Source organism: Synchiropus splendidus, chromosome 1, assembly GCF_027744825.2.
Source record: "Synchiropus splendidus isolate RoL2022-P1 chromosome 1, RoL_Sspl_1.0, whole genome shotgun sequence".
Taxonomy (NCBI): domain Eukaryota; kingdom Metazoa; phylum Chordata; class Actinopteri; order Syngnathiformes; family Callionymidae; genus Synchiropus; species Synchiropus splendidus.
The window spans coordinates 25,625,597-25,649,095 of record NC_071334.1 but is presented as its reverse complement, the minus strand read 5'-3'; the positions used below and the strand labels follow the sequence as shown (position 1 = coordinate 25,649,095).

General features: G+C 41.4%; 1 protein-coding gene across 1 annotated transcript; it reads right to left on the bottom strand.

Moving 5' to 3' along the window:
- Positions 1-331: 331 nt before the first annotated feature.
- Positions 332-21,904, bottom strand: LOC128763529 (leucine zipper putative tumor suppressor 2 homolog). Its single transcript, XM_053872388.1, has 7 exons — positions 21,693-21,904; positions 12,681-12,804; positions 2,854-3,309; positions 2,207-2,767; positions 2,026-2,148; positions 1,760-1,906; positions 332-1,565 (listed from the first exon to the last, which is right to left on the bottom strand). The coding sequence occupies exons 3-7, from the start codon at positions 3,283-3,285 to the stop codon at positions 891-893; spliced, it is 1,938 nt and encodes a 645-aa protein (XP_053728363.1). The 5' UTR covers positions 3,286-3,309; positions 12,681-12,804; positions 21,693-21,904; the 3' UTR covers positions 332-890.
- Between the last annotated feature and the right edge of the window lie 1,595 nt (positions 21,905-23,499).

The window sequence follows — 23,499 nt, the reverse complement described above, 5'->3', positions numbered from 1 at the left end:
GGAGTAGAATTCTTTCAGTGTGCGTTCTTATTCTGGAAGCTCAAACAGTGTCAAGCGCATGTATGGATAGTGACGGATTGCACTCATGCTCCATTTAAGGCACCCGAAGTGAAGGTCTTGCTCATGAAACCAGCTTCCAAAACATAAACAAGGAAGAATTAACAGAACTGTCCCTGTACCCAAATGGGTTTTCTGCTAGATAATGTCTACATTGTGTGGGTGAAAAGACAGAACAACTTGAATAACAGAAACATATCATGTTTGCGTCACGACTCATGTCTTGGCGGTTGTGATTTAACAGCAGCTCATTCTTAGCATTTCTGGAGTTTCATTGTGACGTGAAATACCCAAAACACAACCAAGTACAGTCACGCGTTTATTGAAAATCCTCATAGCCTTTTTCACTGTACAGCTGGAAAATATACGCACTTCTTCGTACAAATATTTGTTAAACAATTTGCAGACAATCAAAACCTTTACATTTATTTACAGGCTGCAGGAGCAACAGAGAATGTGTGACGTTACTTTGGTCTGTTCACAGTGGTGAAGATGAATGTTAGCATCTAATGGTCAACATACTTAATTTGATCGGTTATAAACACGACTTTCAAATTGCAGGAATATCTGTTGCATCTTAAACCACAACATTTAGATTCATGGCACTGCACCCTATTGTTTCTCCTCTAGCATGGTTTGGTGAAGGGTTTGTTGTGAAGCTCAACAGCTGCGTGGCATGAGGTCAAAAACTGTACTTTCAAAATCCGACACACACATGAATAGATTTATAAACGGTCTGAATGATTGTGCCACTCAGAGTTGTCTGCTCATGAACTGCTGACAGAAACAGAAACTCTATTAACTTCAGTGCAAAAACTCCAAGCTGGAAAACATTAAATTTCCGTGGCAGCGACCTCATCAAAGTTGATCTCGTTGCCACTGCCGTCGTCATCTTCGCGGCTCTCCAGCTCCTGACTCAACTCCTGTAACAGCTGCTCCAACTCTTGGTTCCGTCGGTACATCTGGACGTAGTTCTCCTGCAGCTGCTTCTGGTAGCGGATGACTTTGTCCTTCTCTTCCTGCCAGACGCGCCGCTCCTCCTCAAAACCTTCTGCCTGCTGTTCTGCTCGCCGACGCTCAAACTCGAGCTCCGACCTCGTTCGGTCCATCTGCAGCTTCATGGTCTGCTGGACCTCCTCATTGTCGTAGGCCAGCATCCCCTCTGGACCCTGAAACATCTGGCACTGTCTGAGTCCCGGACTCTGATCGGATAAAGTGTTTCGGAGGTGGGACAATTCTCCCTCCAGACGAGCCACTTTCTCCCGCAGCAGTTCTGCCTCACTCTTGCGTCGCTGCAGCTCATTCTCGCAGACCTCTAGCTCAAGTGTCCGTGTACGGGCAGTGCCATGCGCCTCCTGCAGGAGAACCTGCGTGTTGGTCAGCTCTCCCCGCGTCTCTCTGAGCTGACCTCGCAGGGACACGATCTCCCCAACACGCTGGGCCAACTCCCCCTGCACCTCCTTCAACTGCTGCTTCAACAAGGAGATTTCTCCAGACTTCTGACACACCTGTAAACGAGACGACGCAAGCTGATAATGGTGGTATTTGAAAATCATCACAAGAATGGGTGGTTATGAGTGATACCAGGGTCAATAGCAAAGGTTTGCAGAGGCCACAGTCCCAGTCCTCCTTGTCTACAGGAGCTGTGGTTGAACTGTGAACTAGGCCAAACACAATGAACCAAAATGACACAATGACTCACCTCCCACTTGGTCTCTTCAAGTCGAGGTCCCAGTTGGATCTTCTCATGCTCGTAGGAAGTGCAGCGTTCTTCCAGCTGCTCCCTCTCCTGGAGGAGCTGAGAAAAATCCTCCTGCAGCTTTTTCTTTTCCTGCTGCAGCTGGAACACCTGCAGTAGGAACAAAGCAAACCATGTTCCAAGAATCCATGCAAAATGAATCAATCATTTAGCATGAAAGTGATCCACAATCCAGGAATTATGAAATCTTCAACTTCTGCCATTCTGACCTGCATCTGTAGGACTTGTTGAGCTCGTTGGGCCTTCTGTGAAGCGACTTGCATCCTGGTGGCACAGCTCTGCCTCAGCTCCTCCAGCTCCAGCTCAAACCTCTTCTGCTTTTCTTCATAGACCTGGACAACAAACATGTGGTCTCAGGACATAAATAACTTCAACATTCACAAGACCTACCTGACAGATGGCAGCCTCGTTTTCGTCCAGGTTTTCCCGCAGCAGTTGGAGTTCCAAGTCTCTGTCCCTTAACTTTTCCTCCAGGTCTCGGACCACTCCTTCATAGCACTCCACAGACCCCGGAGACCGCCCACTGGACCCGCAGTCTGAAAGAGGTTGTCCTCGTCCACTCAAGGATCCAGAGCCGGTGCTTTTACTGGAGGATGAGCGTCCACTGTCCGAGTTAGAGTGACTGTTGACAGGAGGACCAATCTTACTGGGCTCCAGGTGGGCGCTCTCTCCTGACATCAGGCCATATCCACCGCTGCCACTAGGAGGCAGACTGGAGAGCGAATTCCGACCAGAATCTGACAGTGAACAGGACTGGCTGTTGGGACCAGCACTGCTGTGGGAGCTGCGCAGCTCGGAAGAAGGTGACCCCTCCCTATGGACAGGCCCCAGCTGGTTTTGGGCTTCGGATCCATTGGCACAATGGCGAGGTGAAAGGAACTGCATCGATGAGCGGGTTTTGGGAACGACTGGTTTGAAAGCAGTGGGCCGCAGAACAGTTTTCTCCATGTTCTAAAGGAAACATGCGAGAGTTGGATCATTCGTTAATATATAAAATTTTACTTATTTTTGTTTCAAAGGAAAAGGTGCAGACTTACCTTCTCCAGTTTTCCTGACACTGGGATCAATTTTGGAGGCGCACAATCCACATATCCTTTCACTTCATCCAAGTTGTCTATATGCTTTTTACTCCAGATAGCACCAATCTCCTCACTTAGGTACGTGACGTTCCCTCCCTCCTTTTCCTGCCCCCTACCAGAGGTCTGAGGTAGAGGCTCTTGTGGGGACTCGGCACTGAGACATGGTGCTCCTGGTGTGGGTCGCCTAACTCTAGCTCCCATTTCCCCTCCAGAATACTGGTCTTCATAGAGGCCAGGCCGGGCAGCTATCAGGCTGCCCACAGAGCCCATTGGGTCGAGGGTGGTTGGAGGGTTGAGAGGTGGCGAGGAGCTGGACGAGTGTGGTTTATGGGTTCCAGCCCCTCTCCCAGGGGGCTCAGCGGATATGGGCAAAGCCTGAACCAGGGCCATGCTGCCAGCTTGGATTCACCCACTCTGATAGGTAGGGGGGAAAAAAAAGAATGTTATGCAAGATCGTCTGTTGGTGACTCAGAACCATCAACTTCACCAAAAGCAAAGTACAGTCGAGTGACACACACAAAACCCACCAGCACCAGTGAGGCCCACACACAGAGAAGCAGGACGCTTATTCTCTGAGCCCATTCAAGCAGTAAAAATGAGACTCGAGGGTTTGAACTCGTGAGGCAGTGAAGAAAAGACTCTTTTCATTTGGGATGTAGCACAGTTTCTAACACAAGTACTCTGACAGCGACAGAAGCTTCCACCTTGACACATCTTAAAGCCAGGAAGTAACATTAATCTCACTTGAGATGGATTTGAACATCCACATCATATATTTTTAGAATCAAATTGAAGGCAGCAACAACAGTTTTGATAATTGACAATTGCGTCACAGACACAGGTTGATGGAACATGGCAACATGTCTGATTATAGTGCTTAATATTTAAAAACTTAATGGCTAAAAATGTAGTTTTCAATGTCGAAAAACAAACCTTTTTCCTACTTTTGTATGTGTGTGTGTGTGTACATACGAAAATGAACTACATTGACATAGCTGAGGTTTTTCGATGTGTAATGTCAAAACATTTGTCTGACATTGACTGATCTTTTCTCATTGAAATTGAGAAAACAAACTAAGGAACTTTTGCTATCTGCAAGCAAATGTACGAGGGCATGTTTCACTCACCGTTTATTCAAGATGAGAAATGTCAGCATTTCCATAAACAATATGTCAATCCTCACTAGGAAGGTATCCATTTTACTCACTAACTGCTACTCTGTGCCCTGTTTAATAAATTATAGAATATATTATAAAATATAATCTATCATATATTGTTACTTGTCAAACAATTACTCAAAAAATGTTAAATACATATTTTGTCAGTAAAGTTTTGGGGTCAAACTGCGTGAGTCAATGAGCAGCTGAGCGCAACTCAGGACGCTGCAGAGTTGAGCAAGACAACATTGATGGATCGACTTGTATAACTAAAGTTCTACGGGGTGTGGAACGTAGCGCGACACTGGGTTGCATCAGTGACATTAAAGCGGTGTGTATGTCCTCTGAGATCCATGGTTGCTATGATCCAACGCTCCATGTTGTTGGTATACTTTTGAATTCTAGTCTTGCTTTGACTGTAGTTTGACAAAAATGTAATGTTTGCATTTTTTGACTGGCCACTCTATAGAGCCCATTCCTCAACGCATGAAAGAGGGATTCATAACAAGAGAAGTAGAGGGAGGTTATATTTCACTTAAAACCTCACAGATGCTTTGATAGTAGTCTAATCTGCAGCAAAACCCATTGTAATTGACTGACTAGATGATAACTAAACCAAGAAATAGCTTTGTGTGGTGCCTGCCAATTTAGCAGAAGCTTTTGTCTCTGCCCACCAATCTTTGTTTTCAAATTCCCGTTTTACCCAGGCATATATAGACCTCAAGCTTCATTGGTTTCGCCTCGAGATGTACGCCTATTGAACAGTTGTACTCGTACATAGCATCATCATTAATGTACAGTGCACAACATCAAGCCATAAGATGCACAAACTCTGCACAAACTTTCAGCAGCAGTGACACACATGCACTCGACTCGGGGGCTGTAGTTCAACTTTATAAAGTGTGACTACATTAAGGACCAAGGTAGAGAAAGTACAAAGCAATAACAGAGAAGTGTTAAGAGACAATAGCTGGAGACCAAACATTACCCAAATAAATGAAATTTCATCATCACTTTTCATATGAAATCAAACCCACTGAAGACGAAGGTGAATGCAGAGGCTGAACATGAAGGATTAAATAAAAAGATGTACATCACTATGTTTCTGAGAATCATCATTCCGTCTCTTATAGTTGCTCAGAAAATCAGGGGCCTGCACAAACTGTAAATGTGCACACATCATTTGGACCAGGGTTCAGTCACAGGACTTTGGTCCAAGAGACTGAATTGTTCAGTAGAACAATGGCCCACAGGACGGATGATTGTGAGGTCATGGTCGGCTGGCAACAACACCCACAGTTGTGCTCTAAAAATATCTGGTGTGACAGAGAGCATGAGGATTTAGGCAAATAATGTTACGACTTCAACTTCAGGGCTTGGCGGGTATGTGTGCAGGTAGACTGCGTGGACCGTGACCATTAAAAGAGGGCCGACATGTAGAGCCCCTCCCACCTCAGCTGTGCCAAGTGTACGGATGATTAAACGATTACTCATGATAATTACCTCATTCACAATCCGGATTATCCCACATTTTCAGTTTGGATCTCACTTAACCTGAATATGATGAAGATGTTGATACAATATGATGACAAAGACAGTAAACAGGTTTTAATCTGTCACTTACTCTGTGTAAATATTATTATTAAACTTCATATGGATCAAAAAAAGACCAATTTAAGACTACTGCCCACTCGTGTATCGTTCAAAGGTTTGAACTAAATGTAAATCCAAACTGACCATCTCAAGCTCTCGATGGTGACTCTGCTGCAGAAAAGTGAGTGAATAAATGAGGAACAATTCTGTGGCAGTTGGAAGCACATGGTCTTCCTCTGTGAGACAAGCACATTAATCTACAATGATATTTGTTACAGGTAATCCTCTGCAAGAGGTGGGGAACTGAACGGACAGAAACAAAACAAGGCGTTTCTCTCCTTCTGGCATTGAGGTTCCTGACCCAGATTCTTAATCCATCTATGTTGTGGAAACAATTAAAAAAAATAAGTTAACAAATCACAAAGTCCTGTTTAGACTTAGACTTACTTTATTGTCGTTGCACAAAAGCATATCACTATATTATGGCAACAAAATTTCGGTCTGAGGCCTCCGGTTTCCAAAAACAAAACTATATGTCCATAAATAAATAAATATTAGATAAATACTAGTCAAGAAGATGTACAAATAAACAAATAAACAGTATTGCAGCTACTGTCTAACATTCAGCAGCCTGACAGCACCAGTTTACACCTGTTTACTTGTACTTATGAAGATGACCCGCTTCATCACACTCCAGGGATCCATCTTCATCCAAAACCATGCATTGAAATAGCATCACAGGGGCTCTGTAGGGTTTTTAGTTTGAAAATGATGCTGCGAGTCTGTGGTGACCTATGACCTTCACATTGACGCAACACCACAATTTCACCAGTGAGGCAGTCGGATGAATCTGCTGGAGGTGCGCTTTTGAAAATTGACTGTTGTGCATAAAGCCACTTAAAGTTGACCAGTCAGCGTTGCAGTACAGCATATTAGAGGTTTGTTTTCACTGAATATTTACACAAGCACTGCAAGATGAATACACAGAACAATACTGAACCAGTCTGGAGGAGTTTGTTTTAAGTAGTGCTGGCTAGCTGCACAGTTTGACTGGGGGGGGTGCATACTGTATTTGTTTCAGTTCCTCTGGTGACAGTTCAGTCCTTTATTTCCACTTGAATTTTCTGATCTTTATTAACATTCCTTAAGCACTTAGCTCAGACGCAATTCTGTCTTAGCTGAAGGGCAAAGAAGCCAGCAGACCAGCCTTCAGAGTTCATGCAGTCAAACAGTACAACACACAAAATCAATTTGTCAATCGATTTTAAAATTCCTGCTGACATTGTGTGTTCCTCAGGATATGAAACAGGAGTCAGAGTGAGTCAGGAATCAGACTGAATATATTGCTGAGGTCATTGTCACTGTATAGACTTTCACAGCGGCAGAACTGAGAAAATAATTTATGACGATTACATCAAACGGGCTTTGCTGTCACAAAATCAGCTGCTTTTAAAAGGATGCAACGCAGACGGTTCACAGAGTCTGATCTGTATCACACAAACCGGCTTTTACACACACTGAAGCTCAACTAAACCCCTCTTTGTTTGGTACCACACCATGAACACACATCCACAGCAGTAACGGTCGAGAAATATTTCCAACACCAGGTCAAGTGTTGGGACCTATGGGGAAAAAGAAGCTCTGTTACATAAAATAAGAGGGAAGAAAGTGGAGCAAAATGAGGATTAGTGTGGGGAAGCGGACCCAGCCAACTTTTAGGTTTAGAACCTACTTTTCAGGGAAACTGGAACAAAGCAGTAAAGTGTGACAAATCTATTTTGGTTTTCTAGACAGACTACTTTTCCTCAGGCATCACAAAACACTTAGCGGTTACTGTGCCAAAAGTTCAGGCTTCCAAACGAGGACTAAACATAATTGTTTTAATGATCTAACTCTAAGGTCTACTTTTGTTTTTACAGTATTTTGTAAAAACCCAGTTTTATTTCATCACATTTCAGGTTTTTACTTGCTTTAACCTTGTTCCATGGCCAAACTGCACTGCACTATTGTGATAAGAATATCAGTAATATTTTTTTTAATTCTTGTGTCATATTCAACAGAAGGTTTCACCCAAATATTATCCTAAATAGAATTATACGGGCAGAACCCTTTTTTAACTAGTGAAAGGGGGATACTTGCTACCAGCTGGATAAAAATATAAAATCCATTGCTATTTTGGTGCCTATTTTAATAACTGATGAGCTCAGATGGGCGGTGATAATTCTTGGCAATCCTGATAAAATTTCGCCATTGCAACAGTCATGACTATGGTGTTACTTGAATCATGTATGCAAAGGTAGATTTAACATTCATTCATTCATTCAAGTATCTATTTATAAAGAACCACATAATAAAGTTAATTTTAATACTTTTCATCATTTATCATTTAAATTTCTGGGACTGCATAAAATAGCGCTGCAAATACTTAGGTCCATTTAATTAATTTTTAAATTGCAGTGACATAAGTCATAAATGAAACAGCCATATCTGTAGCACAAGCCCAACAGTTACTCAAAGAAGGGTGAAAACAGATGGAGGTGGACCTATATGGTCACTAACTGCAACGCATAGACACTGAAAACTGTCGGATGAAAAAAACAAAAACAAAAACGATTGACATCTCACTATGCTTTCTTTAGAGTACAAGGAAAAAAGTGGAAAATCTGAAGAAAACTCAAGCAAACAACAAAGAAGGAATGGTGCTTGTGCTCTATATTGACCTTGTTGGCTTTGTAATGTCAGAGACCATGTCAGTTTTGTTTTGGGTTTAAATTATGAGTGTCAGTGACGGTGTCTGAGAGAAAGAGCGGCGAGTTGTTTTGCTGTTCTGATAATGAACAGTGCCTACCAAATGGACTACACAGCTACGGTACAAGTGCTCGGTTATGTCGCGATTCCAGGGTGTGCAACCACATAGGCTATAGAACAATTGCATCAGCTCCGTCATCACGAAGAGAAACTTCCAACAGAATGAGGAGCTAAGCGGACCCAATCGAGATGTGTCACTTGATGTACAGTAAAGAGATACATTGTTTACTTGTGATAGGAATTAAGGAAAAAGGAAAGAGTTATGTTAGACCAATAGCCAAAGGTTTGCCTCAACAAGTATGTAGACATGTAATTCATATTTATTTACAGTTAGTTCAATACAGCAACCCTTAATGAAACCAACAAAGCAACTGCATAAATAAAACTCAACGATACGGAGGTAGTCAGAAGTGAACATCGCTCTCACCATTTAAGACACTGCAACAATCCTAAATTCAACTAGGAAATGAGTGTTAGCATCATCATATGGTTTATTATTGACCTAATAATGCACAACCAGAAACAGCAACTAACCATGCTGTGATACAGAGCGGCATTCATTCTTAGCAAAATACTGCAGACATATGAACTTAAAATCTCAAACCTGAAAATTATTATTTTAGTTATTTCTCACCCCTCTGTATCGGCATCTCCTCTGCAATATTCTTCCTCAAAGTGCCCAAAGTCAGTACCCTTCTGTTCTATTTTGGCTCCTTTTTTCTTCCAAACTTCTCTAACCACTTCAGAAAAGAAACAGCCCTTTCTCAAGCTGCAGGACTGAATGGATCTCAGTCTCCTCCTCTTCCTCTCCCTCCTCCTCTCAGCTCAGCCACTCACCTCCTTCTCCAGTTCAACTCCTCATCCGTTTCCTTTCACCAAAGGATCAGAAATACAAAGCATTAGACTTCCATTATCAGCCCCATTGTATTTTTTTTTTATTGAAATTGACATTGCAAAGTAATAGAATATGATTTTTGAATCAATTACAAAAGCAAACGCACACTGCGAGGTGAAGCAAGCTCCGCAAGATAGTGTCTCAAAACCTGGCAACCCACTCCACCAGCTGAGATGGTACACCATGACATCAGAGGTGACAGCACCGCCGTCTGATGACCAAGCAGGAGCAGTTCAACAACAGTTTTAGCTTAGTGGGACAGTCCAAACTATGTGTCATGTCTCTTTATTTGCTAAACTATTTGATCACTTTCGTCATTGTCTGCGGTGTCAAGTATCAAGAACGGTTAGTGTGGACATCCTTTTCGCTAGGAAGGCGCCTAGGGCTCCTGGGGACTCCCTGAATTGCAAAACATGAGAGGATCACACAGCGCAGTAAAAGGTGTGAAAGCTGACAAAACCATCACAAATACACAGCTGATACAACTCTTTGCTTATCTTCAATAAATGCATTAAAGAAGATGAACGCAAGTGTAGACACAATAGCTTGTAGTAAGGGAAAGAATCATTATAAAGATATGCATTTTTTTCTTTTCATAAATCAGGGTCAGCCCGAGTGTGGAACTTTGAAAATGTAACCGATCCACTTTGGTTACCATCAACTGACTACTTACAGGTGCGATCCACTGTACTCTATATTAACACCGATCCCAGGCTAGACACGGAAAGAAATAGAAGACGTGTGTTGGAGTTTTGGGTGGGGTGCCCCTGAACAATGTGACAAGCAGTTGGTTTATACATTTGTTTTCATGTGCAGATGTGCTCCATTCTCTGATCGTCTATAAATAGACGATTGAGTACTCACCAATAACAAGTACCTAATGATATCACAACCACCATTAAATGGTGTTTTTTTTCCAGCACGTTCCCTGAACAAACATGACACCCCTGCTCTAGTTTTCACTAAGCATATGGTGGTAAATAATATCCTGCGGAGCGGGGTCCGTCACTGACATGCATCTGGTAGAATATATATCATATGAGAAAGGGTAAGTAAGAGCATTGTAATGATGGATTGAATCTGTGTAATATAGTGAGGGAACACAGTAGTAGGTATAGGGGGCTGTCATGAGCGAGTATTTGACGTGTAAGAGTGCAGTGAAATGCGAGCGAATACTGCTGCTGGCATCGGGACATCCCTAGTCAACGATATTACTTAATGGTATCAATTCTTCTTGAAAACTACCATTTGCAGAAAGATTTCGCCACAACCATATCCAACATCAATGCTCTGATGGTCATCGGGTGTTAAGGATCAATTTGGGACAAGTTGAACATGCAGCGTTCTGGTTTGATAGAAGCAGGACTTTTGATCTTAGAGCCAACATCTGGCAAAAAAAATGAAAAAAGAGACACAGCTAGACATGAGAGTTAAAGTAGGGTAGAGGAATTAGGCTGTGTCCTGCCACAGCCTTCTACACAAACAAAGATGTGCCTCTCTTCTTCTTTTCCCTCTCCCCCTTCTATAACTGGGTCGCACCATCCAGTTTGTCCTTCAGCTTAGAAAGGGGAGGCCAGCGAGAGAGTTCAAGGTCATCCTTGGTCACACCCCAGTAGGGGCTTCGAGCGAAAACTGAGCCACAAGTCGTATCTCCTTCTGGTGCTGTCAAAGCAACTCTCACTCTCAGTACATCATGGAAAAACATCAATCACACAGCTGAGGCCGCTGGTTCTGTAATAAAGAGCCAGGCTGCAAATCACTAGTGGCACCATTGAAACAGCCTCTTTACAGCACAGGGTGGGCTCAACATGACTCAGACCCTTTTGAATGACTTATACAGATACATGGACATTACAGCAAATTTGTCAATTTTGTTTTCTAGTCTTATGTTAATGTTAGTTTAATGGTGATTAAAGAAAAAACAAAGTTCACTTACTAATATTTCCATAACATCTGTAGGTATGTGAACATTGTCGTTTTATGAGAAAGAAAGCTTGGCCATCCATCAGTGTCGTGCTGCCTCTGTATGGAGAGGAGTCTCCCAATGGACACTGCTAAAAGCTAAATCTGGCCTCGACCCTTTCGACCGGCTATTCCAAAATAATCCACCTCGGCACAAAGCAATCCACTCACACCTCCAGAATAAAACTCATGTGAAGGGTTTAGTGCTTTGCAGAGGATGATTCATCCTGCTACACATAGATAAATAAAAAAGTGGGAGGCCAAAGAGACTGACTTTAGCACAGTGGATTGACTCGCAGAAACAAATCCACAGAGATGAGATGGATGTATGAAGCTGGCAGCCATCCGGCTTAGCCACATTGATTTACATCGAAGGTGCCAAAGAGATTAGGGGTTCTGCCTTAAGCCTCAGTTGCAGCAGAATGTGATCCATGATTAAGATGTGTCGCCAACTCCCAAAGACCAGGCATGTAATAGCATAAAAAAATTGCAATGTTGTCATGTGTGCGCAGCAAGATGGCACCTGTCACAAAATGCCCCCCCCCCCCCCACACACACACGCGCGCACGCGCACACACACACACACACACACACACACACACACACACACACACACACACACACACACACACACACACACACACACACACACACACACACACACACACACACACACACACACACACACACACACACACACACACACACACACACACACACACACACACACACACACGACACCAATGAATTGTCAATCATCAATTCATAGTCAGGTTTTTGGGATAAATAAAAACTCCCAGGTTCTTATACAACAGCATTTGAATTTCAACAAACCCCCAATACCATATATGGCCCTTGACATCTCATAATATGTATTATTAATGGTCTGCATGTAACAGAAAAAGCTCTAGCCTCTACCACTCTGAGTCAAGTTAAACAATGCAATTCAAAGTCAATGCTGTAAGACAAAGCTAAATCACATTTTGGATTGTTGTTTGCATTCCTAACATGGTCAACAATGCTGTTTCACCCAAGGTGTCGACGACATTTTGTTTTCCAATAGTCATATAGCTACCAGACTGAAACATTATAGCACACATCACACCTGTTCATTGAATTATAAAAAACATTGAACCAAAAAACAATGTTTTTGTCTTTTTAAGAAATACCTTAACCACTGGAGCTTTCCAGAGGCCTAAACAGAATTTAGTCTTGAAAACCCTGCTTCTGAGATATATATATATATATATATATATATATATATATATATATATATATATATATATATATATATATATATATATATATATATGTATGTTCGTCAACAGACACCTGTCTATCAAACATCCACCACACTAGGGGGCACATACCTGTCAATGGCACCCAGTCTTCAGCCTGTGGAGCAGACAGGATGAGGCATTAAGCTACACGTCCAAGGATTCAGGGAGTCAAACGTGTATGAGGAGTTCCTCCATACAACTTCTATTTCAGGCACTGAAGGGATGACAAAACACAAACAAGGAATTGTTATTGAACCAGCAGAAGCAGTGGATATTCGAATGCTGAGGAGTTGGAAAACCTGAAATGTGACAAGTGTGTTTATGGAAGTCAGAAACAGGAAAGTCTGAGTCACACGGATGAAACACCAAGAAAGAGAGGGGGGCCTTCCACGTCCACAAGAGCGGGGAACACCAAATGGCAGCTCTTTTCTTAATACCCAAGGTGTGACATTTAGTCATTGTACACTCAGTAATCGTAACAAACAGTACGTGTATGAACATTAAACTGGTATGCTGGCAGTAAGCAAACATTTTAGGCAGGATAAAAAGGGTAAAAAGGAAATACGCCAGGGGTGAGTCCAGCAGACGGATTACTTCTGGACGATTATTCATAATCTTAGTGCCGTGAGAAAGTTTAAATTACTTTTGGCATGCTCATCTTTAATGGAACTACAAACATGAACAAATGTCTCAAACTGACTTGAAGTCACTCTGCTCAGAGGTCAGGACAGTATTCTCCAAAGTCCCAAGAGTATAATAATAATAAATTGAATGCAGATGTTGCATTGAGATGCCAGGAGGTAAAACAGGTTTCTTTAAATTACATGGGGCAGGAAGAAGGATGTTTGCCATAAGAATAAATTGCTAATGGCCTGCAGCCACTGATTAGGATAGCATGAGCAAAACAAAAGATTACAAACCTGTCAGCATACGTTAGTACTGTACACAAACAGTATTTGCAGAGGAACAGCAAATATTGTTCATTTGCACAGGCAATAAAATTGAGGGATAAGTAAAGACAATTTGCTCTAAAACCATCACTGCCATGACTGTGTAGACTTCAAAGGCACGCCCCTCAACTGCCACCCCGCTTTGTGACAAACATTAGGTAGGGATCATAAAAATTGCAAACTCAGATGTGGGGTTGTCAGGTCAATCGATAACAGGGAGGTAATAACGTTGACAGTACACCTGAATTTTTCCACATACATTTCAGAGAGTTCTGTAATTCACTCCTTCTTCACATTTTGCTTAAAGTGCCAGTGTGAGAGTGGTGGTTGATCCAACACTTGAAACGTGACCAGGGAGAAAGGATGGGGTGGCAGACTTACTCTTCATGCAAGAGTACTGACCACAGCTGAGCAGAAAAGCTAGAATACTGTATCTGTGCCATAGCCACGATCCATCTGTTAAACAGGTTGTTCTTAAATGTATGAAGGGTAAGACGCATATTCAACAGGAAATAAGTAATTAAGGAGAAGTACTGTGGATAAATTTGTTCCCGTTCAACAGACACACACTAAAGTGCACAGTGGTGAGCTTGTCTTCTCTTTCCCATCATGAAATGTGAAACAAGTAAACGAATCCAAAACATATTTCTTCAAGTGTATTGTCAATCTTAAAATTAGTCTGTACTAGAGGTTTGATTTGCTCAAATAAATGAGAATAAAACAAATAAAGAATGCACAGCAGAATCAAATTGTTGCAAAGCTACACAAACGGACGCAACATATGTCTTTGGTAGAACACAAATGAGAAGAGGATGTGAATCCAGTCGAATAGGAAAAATATGTGGTTTGTCTGGTTTGGGCACAAGAAGGGACACATGTGGAAAACACCAAATTCCATCTTTAGGAGTTCAGACGTTCTCATTCACTTCAGCCAGACCTCATACATTTCCCTTGGTCTGAAGGAAAAATTATTATAAAAGATTATTAAGGGCCACAATTCAGAACAGGGATAACTCGGATGTATGCAGTTTTCTGATTGAGACAATTTGTTAAGTGTTTTGTTAGCGTTCATAAACCGATATGCTGAATCAACTTTGACGCTGCGGAGCCTCCAACTCATTTGAACTCAATGATATCCAGTCTTAGAAGTTTCTTGGCCACACTCATAATGAGAATGACAGGGAGACGGAAAAATTTGTCAAATGGTTTTTAGAAACTGTATAGACATCAAAGCAGGATTTTAGCTCGGGCTGTCTGGGCGTCCTAGGGACTAGGAACTCCAAAACACTAAAAATAGCCTCAGCAGGACACCCTAAATGTCCTATTATTAATGTGTGAGTTTCCGCTTGGTAATTTTGCAGAATATGATAGAAATTAACCAATTCTCAACCCTTTTGCAGCCATGGCTTTGCCATCCCAGGCGCCATATTTGTTTACCGGCATAATCTTGCGGTTATGCACATCTCATGAGTCACAAAACTCGCAGCATGGAACTGCTCTGTTTTGGATGGGATGTCTCATGCTGCTGACAGGAGGAAAACACAGATATGTTACACACTTTAACAATCTTTTACTAAACTCACTCATAGCTTGTCAATCAGGGGTATTTTGGCTTTTTTGGCACAAAGCTCACTTCCCCCTGGGTTAGGCAAGTAAAACATGTAAAACATACGTCATGAAAATTTCTTTGGGACTGGAACACTTTTCATGCACAACTAAAACGCATCTAGTAACAGCACTTAGGAACGTATCGGTGAGGAATTTTCATGTGACTCATGAAATCTTGTCAAAAACATCTAACTGTGAGTGAGCTCTGAAAAAGAACAGGGTGTTGGGGTTTTGGGAAAGGACAACAGCCTGTTATGTTGTGTTGTGTTTGAGACGTGCCATTTCCCAGTTCGGTTAGTAAGGAAAAATTGGCAGAGCCGGAATACCTTTTCATGGATACCGGAGTGGGTGCTGCTGTTTTAATGAGTCAGAGAAAATTGAAATAAAGGAATTGATGGCACATTCTACCACATCATAACATTTATATCAGCAAAATACTGTACATCGGGTAATTTGCAAAGTCTATGTCTGTTATTCACCAACGGAACAACACATTGTTATTGGCTGACTTGTATAGATCATTGGTTTCATTGCTTTTCATTAAAACATTAGAAAAAAATCGTATTGCAGGATGTGACACCATCCCGTGGCAGACAGGACACATTCTGTAAGCAGACAGATTTGGTACCTTACGCCGGTGAACGAGTATTCAGTGTTTTAAGAGTTATCTACAGTGTTAGCAAGATGGACTATCACCATCTTTTTCTGGAGACGCTGTGTCTCTCTCTCTGTGACAGTCTCACATAAGTAGTAGTGACCTTGTTGCACGGTTGTTCTGATTTCAGAAATACAACTAAACAATCAAGAGGAATGAAGGGCCTGATCCATGTTAGACAACACAATCACCACGACTGCGTGCAGGCAGGACCAATTACGGCAGAGCTCTGCCTGCATAATTGTTATGCAACAAGTCGACGTGGCCATTACGCCAACAAGGATCCCACCTCCCACGTAGCTGGTGATCCACACCTTCATCCTCCAACTTCCACACGACCACATCAGCTCTCTCCATACAGATTGTGCTTCTACACAGTTAAACACTCGCTTGTGGGTGTGGGTAGATGAAGGTTTATGGTATACGTTTGCATGCATCCTTTCTCCGATCTCTGACACAGGACAACTACTAGGCCAAATATATGTCAATCAAATGAAGAACAAACCTCAGAGACGTACTGTCCTACTTTAGCAGGACCTTGTAGTTTTCAAGCCTGCATATTTCATATTTCAATAGAAACTTTAAATGAGACAAGCTAGTTCAGCATTAGACACATTGCTTAAAAAATGGCCACGATTTCTTCTGACAGGAACAAAATTTATATGCTGTGGATAATGCTTTGCATGACCTGATTTCAGAATGAAGACTTATGGCACTGCACATCCACAGTAATGGCGACATGGCCAGAGGCATAGAGAACATTTTTATTGCCGCTCCTTCATAAGGAAACTCTCAAGGGCAACATTTGGTATGGCATTACCAACAAAGGCTGCAGAAGCACTTTGGCACAATATTTATAGTTAATGCTTGATGTATTTACAGTAGTAAACAACATGGGAGAGTGTCTGTTTGCAGCCAATATTTATTCGTATATCAATTATTCAAAAAGTTATAAAAACCTCATTGACCGGAGAACAGCTAGGGGTGTGCGGTACGACCATTTAGATCGTGAACAATTTCAACAACTGCAAAAGCGATAATCATAGGGATCGTCCCTGTCACGTTCTATACACCATAAATCTATGCCGATGTGCCGCCACCAACTCACCGCACTCTTGTCACAGGCACATGTAACTCAGTTGTTTGGATTTTTTTCCCTAACCAATGCACCTCTAGATTCATCTCACGTTTTCTTTTTTTGACCTGCGACTGTCACTGTCTCAGTGAACCACTAAGAATGTCTAAGAAATAGACTTACCTTGGATTGTGATTGTGTTTTGAAACATCAGTTCAAACAGACAAATAGCTTGGTGTATTGTTACAGACGGACCATGTACGACCATGTTCAGGCTTTGCAGAGAAATAAGACACCAGTAATGTAATGTAAGTCAATAAACAGTTCACTCGCCTACATGTCAATTATCTTCTGTTAGAGTCCAGCCTGAGAGCTTATGCATTCGCTAGCTTGACCTAAATGAGCATGTATGAGCATGTGCACTATGATACAGGAACACACCAGTGAGCAAAAAATAAGCAGCTACTGAGGTCCATTAAAATCTGAAGACATGTTTCTTCTGCAGCAGCTGTGAATGCATGATCACACTGCCACCACTGGTCACATCTGTTTGTGAGAAAAGATTTAGTTCTGCCCTGGTTGTCATCCCCTCTCATCAGTGACAGCTGCCAACAGATGTTCGTAAATCATCCTCCAGACACGGCATTCGTTTAAAAAAAAAAAAAAAAAAAAAAAACTCCACAAGATCCAGCCATAATTGAAATGTTTCCCATGCATTAACAAGACCAAGTGCTGTCTGGAAGAAAATAAATATGATAAAACGTGGCTTGCGAGAGTCCCACACCCACCTGAACTTCTCTTGGTACACATTATTAGAAATGTTCATGCTCGTGAATTCACATGCTACATGGCCATACATGGGAAGAGAGAGTGAAAATGGAAGTAATGGTGATGAGCATTTTTGCCATAATAGAACAGCCCTAACAAGCAGGTTTGCACACGACATTGTTTCCAACTTATATGAACCAGAGGTGTTCACGCATACTACATTGTTATCTTGCAGTTTGTTATTGCTCCTTATCCATTCCTTACCCTCATTTGTCTCCAAAATTCGAGAAGGAAACACTGAATTGTGCTGCATTTGTCCCCACTCTTGCATCCTTTTTTACAGTTTTACTGGTATAAAATCCAAGGGTTCATTGTAGAACTCCATTTATAGTCATAGTTTTCTACACTTGTGTGACTCAATCTTTTTGGGGATCATCGATGGCCAACTGACAATTCTCTCAAAAATCTTTACATAGTGGCACGACCATTAAATTTGTAATCCAGGGGCCAGTTTATGATGCCAATCGGTCTCTGCTCGCACCCATTTTAAGCAACAGCCACAAGTCTGTAGTCAAGGAAGTGGCCAATGGCTACATAAGAGGTGAAACAATGTGACACAATACAATCATCAGAATCACTTTATTTATGGAGAGGAATTTGCTTTTTGTTACAACCACAAGTCCTGCTCAAAATAAAAGTAACAAAGAAGCAGAGAGAGTACGTAACATGGAATGTTACTCAGATGCCACTCATAATACTGACCTGTCAACACCACAACCAGTGGTGTGTGGCTTGTGTGGCCAGTGGTTTACATTCAAACATAAAAATGAACCAGATGACTTAGCTACTCACACAAACCCACTAAACTCTTTGAAAACATGTTTCATACTGAACTCAATGAGCGCAGGTTAGCCTTCTGAACCACATATGGCAGTCTATCATCAGTCAATTAATAGAATTGATATTAGAAACAACACATTGCATTTCATCATGGCAGACCTTATAAAAATGTGGTGTTTTTTTTACACTTTTGATAATGGTAATGATGTTAAAACTATATTCAGATACCCTGTCAATGTTACAATGCATCTTCACATCGGAGAATCAAAAACAGATGTAGAGGCAAAACCTGATATATTGTTTTTTTGTATTTTGAACACTACAGTATGAATAAAAAACAACGTTGTGACCGACATCGCGTCAGGTTGGTCCTCTTCAATTTTATATGAGTATTGTAGAGGATAACTTGCTGTTAATTCAAGCTCAGGTCTTTGGTCCCACATTTTTTTCCAAATAAATGTGAATATATTTAACCTTAAATGTTGACTTGTTTGTTTCCAGAATTACTTGACTCCGTTAGAAGAAAAGCATACTGGCACACAAATGGAAGTTGAATTGAATTGAAATTCTATTCTCGCTCTTGCACTTCAAAAGAACCAAATGCTTCAACACAGTATGCAAACTTTGGATCACACTTTTCACTGCAGCATGGCCATGACAACGATTGGAATCAACAAAGAAATGATTTAAAAAGAGAAAAACACATGGGTCACAAAGCCAAAATCACATTAAGTTGTGTTAAACCTCTCCTGTTTGTCACCAGCCGACAGAGCAGGGAGTGGGTACTGTCAATGCTGAAAGTGGAGGAATGCATTGCCAGAGCTTTCTCTGCGCTTTGAGAATGGTGGAGTGATTTGCCAGAATTTCGTCTCGGTCTCACAGAGATCATTTCAGCACACTTTCGTATTGAAAAAAAATACACACAGTCTATTACACTGCGTTGTCGTCATCGTTCAGGCTGCGCGGCAGAGTGTTTGATCGCATCACACACCACTATCGTAAAAAAAGACAATGAGTCAATGAGTCACCGAAGTGTTGTCTTTTTTGCAATATTCGGACTGTTCTGTGCATCCCTACTTCTGAAGAAGACAAGTACTGGACAAAGAAGGGTATGACAGTAAAAGAGATGAATGAGATTCACTTCAGCAATTTCTCTTACTGTATCTAACACATCTACATTTATGTCTACTTGCAGGGCTCTTAAAGTCAACATGGTTTTCATAAATAAAATGTATGACAATTTGTCTGGGAAAAGATGAAGTAACACACAATAAATGGTGCACAAATTATAAGAACTGTTCTTCTTCCTGCTGCTTGTTGTTTGTTTGATGAGGGATTTAAATAAAGTTGTACTGTAGTAACACACAATTTGTAGCTTCTTCCTCTTGCAACCTTTTAATTTATACATGTCTTTACACTTGGCTTTTCAAAACCCATTAGTGTCTACCGCGGTACACACGACCATAGTTGCGTTCCTGTGTCACCCACAACACTTTGAACAGCAAATATTTGTCCTCAGAGCAAAGTGGGCTTGACTAACCTGGGCAGGTTTGTTTAAGGACCTAAGAGGCACACGCATTGTTCTTCACAGTAGAAGTATTTTTATGGCATTACTGAAAGGACTTGGTTGTGGTAGTCAATATTTGCCTGTGCTCATTCTGTACTTGGACTCCTCACTTAAATAAATCACTGCATTTATGGAGATTAAGGTTTGTAATTTTTAACCAAACACCACGCAGTACAAAATCTACAGTTTGAAAGACAAGGTCATGAGCTGCATTTAGTGCCTTTGTAGCCAGAATTTATCAGTCATAAAACCTTTTGGAAACACTTATACCACTTTCGCATTGGCTCCACAAAAACACAAACGGCCACTCACAAACTAACAATAGTCTTTTGTCCAGGGGCGTGTGCTTTGACAATGACTTGCAAAATCAGGAACGCAATTACCCTGAAGGTCACTAGCATGTCCTTCTTAAACCTGCTGAGGTAACACACAGTGAACCCGAGAGAGAGGGTGAAGACGTTTGAATACTTTTCACGACATAACAGAAGGTTATTGGTGCTTCTTTGTCAAACCATTTCCCACCACTAAGGGCAGGTTTGCACTTAGGCTCTAACTTCATTACTTAAATCACCTCTCCAAGGAGTCGTACATTACACAAAACATACAAGTGGAAGTGCACATAAACAGTCACAAGCCAAGCAGTGAACTGTAGTCACATTTCCGCTCACAGTAAAATCCTGATCCCACAGCACCTCTGGCCATGTTAGCCACAGAAAAGCGGCACTGCTTGAAGCCAAAAAACAGCCTCAGAAGGGGAATGCTATCCATTTTGAGAATCCACATGTGTTATTTCAATCTCCCGCAGAAAGACATCCAAAGCTGGTGAACGTCAACCACATAGGATCAGAAACAGACCACAGTTTATCATGGGACGCCAATGGGATGTTTCAATCGGCCACACTTGGTGAAAGGGGTTTTCCTGTGGTGACACGTTTGAAATTCACAATAATAATTTCACAATGTATTTCTATTTCTTGTCCATAACGTTCAAATATAAGCGTTTTCCAGAAAATCTGCACATTGCACGACAAGTAAGAGAACTCATTTGTAATCGCATTTAACCACAATTGATTCAAACTACATTGCTTGCAGGAGGACGTGCTGTAGATGAGCTCATAGAGTAGAAATCAACATAACATAAAGACGAATTTGACAACTTCTACAGTCTTTGCTTTGAGTCATACACGTAGTAGTAGTCAAGTAAAACACACAAGTTAAAAGCACGCATTTGGTTTGTTTACAGACACTCCCTTCAAATCGACATTCAAACCCGGCTAGTATTGAAACACGAGATAAGATAAGGCGTGTTTTGTGTGCTGGAAGTCTAGGATAAGTGCGTCCTGTTGTGATTGAGGTCTGGGTAGGAAGTGAGCCTGGGTCTAGTTAACAACGTGTGGGCTTAATATACAGTGCATGGAAGTCAGCGACGACAGCAATCAAAACATTAAATAAAGGAGCCATTTATAATGACGTCACATTTTACAACGAACCACACCAATTTATCACACCTGCGCGTACTGGTACACAACGACTGCACGATTCATTTTTGAAACGCACAGGAAACAAAACTTGAAAATAGATCTGCGACATGAAAATCTATCGTTTCAGAATTAATTCAATAGTAAGACTAAAGTCCTACCTCGTTCATCGGTGGGGTCCGAAACGGCAGCTGGTTTGCTAAGTTTGCTGAGACAGTCCACTTATTCCGCACTTTTTCAATCCAGTTAAAGCGAGAAACGAACTTTTTGCGGTCGGTTTATGTAAACACAGACCGTATGTGACCTCCACTTGGTCCTGCTGTTTCCCCAACACGTTTGTTGTGGGAGCTGAGTAGCAGCGACGGCAGTTTATCACCACACCGAGGAAAAAAGCTAGTAAAGCAGTTGAGCAGCACTACCAAAACATCCGGTTAGAACTTTCAAAACAAGACGTTAATTCGTACATAAAGGTCGGAATGGTTAATATTACTGGTAAGCAATGAGTCGTTTATGGTAGTCAAGACATTTTTTGTAACAGAAGCAGTTCTGGGTGACTTATAGTTTTTGAATTATCAATTTGGGACCCTCACAAGGCAGCACCGTGGAATCGTCAAGTATTTACTCTCACAGAAAAAAAACGTTCCGGGTTCTAATCCTGCATCCTGTCCGAGTCAGACAGAATTTTTGCTTACTTATATACATATATCAGTTTTTCAGAGTAAGTTGAACTGAATGTGGCAGTAAATTTGACTGTTAAATCTTTCCATCGCAGAACTGAAAAGATGTTATTTACAACTTTTGAGACAAATATTAAAAATGTATAACCTTCAGAGAGGTAAGACCAAAGAGTTGCTCTTCACGCATGCAAACAGAGGGAACAGCATTGTGATGAAAAGCAGTGTGGAAGTGGCAGTAACCTACATTCAGAGCCAATTCCAGCTGAACCCGTTCTTCTCTGTCTGAATATGTAACAACTGGCACATACCTGTCTGACCTCAGTCGCTGCAGTCTGACTGCTCCATATTGTACAAGCAGGAGATTTGTGATATGAAGTTAGTTTCTTCACCTCCAAACCTTATGCCATGGTCATCTATGTATCTTGTTTTGAGATACTAGACAAATGAAACAGAATCAAAGCAGTGGGGAATATGTTGTGAGACTAGCTCTTATTCAGGCTCTCGGCATGTTGTCAGATCTTATTGTTTTGTTCCGCACATTTTGCCACCTGAGCAGATATTTCATGACACTTGCAGCTGCCTAAAATGGGACAGCATCAACCTGAAACTATTTTTACTTCAGACTGAAGACTTTTGTTGCTAGAGAAAGTGTTTAGCTTCATGTCCTGACAGAACTTATTTGGGAAATGTTGTGATTTGACTGCTTAATGGCGACTAACATGCGTCCACTTTCTCACAGCATTTTCCACATTCCTTCTCTTCCCTGGCCAAATGAGAAGTAGGAAAATTGAGACGTTCAAATCGTTTGAATAATTGTGTTGAATACACGCGGGCGTTGTTTTCCCAGCAGATTTCCAGATTCCGATCTCAGCCTCAAACATCCAGCTCAAGTGTAATTACCCAGTTTGCTAATGATGAACGTTTCCTGAGCTTTATGTGGAATTTGTAATGGTTGAACTCCAAATCATGCTGCCATCTCCACAGCCCTGTCATGTATACTAAACAAATCATAACAGTAAGTTAAAATGTTTCCTTTTAAATCGTGAGTACAGGAAATAACCTTTATTTTCTTTGAGGAAAAAGTCCAAACTTGCATTCATTTATTTTCTTTCACTTATTCTGTTAATGGGGTCATTGGGAACATTGTAGTAGTAGATAGTATTTGATTGTCAAAACCATTTTCATTTCAAATTAAATATAATACAGTGACTTTATTGGACGTATTTTGGAGTTTTTTTTTAGATGAAGAGAATAGTTCCTGTGCTACCCCTCTGGTACTGGATAAAACTTG

Bases quoted from the DNA above. Each gene is read 5' to 3' on its own strand.
- LOC128763529 (XM_053872388.1), bottom strand. From the start codon at position 3,285: ATGGCCCTGGTTCAGGCTTTGCCCATATCCGCTGAGCCCCCTGGGAGA. The intron at 2,768-2,853 runs GTAAGTCTGCAC...TGTTTCCTTTAG, and splicing joins TGTCAGGAAAACTGGAGAAG to AACATGGAGAAAACTGTTCT. The intron at 1,907-2,025 runs GTCAGAATGGCA...TTCCTACTGCAG, and splicing joins AACAAGTCCTACAGATGCAG to GTGTTCCAGCTGCAGCAGGA.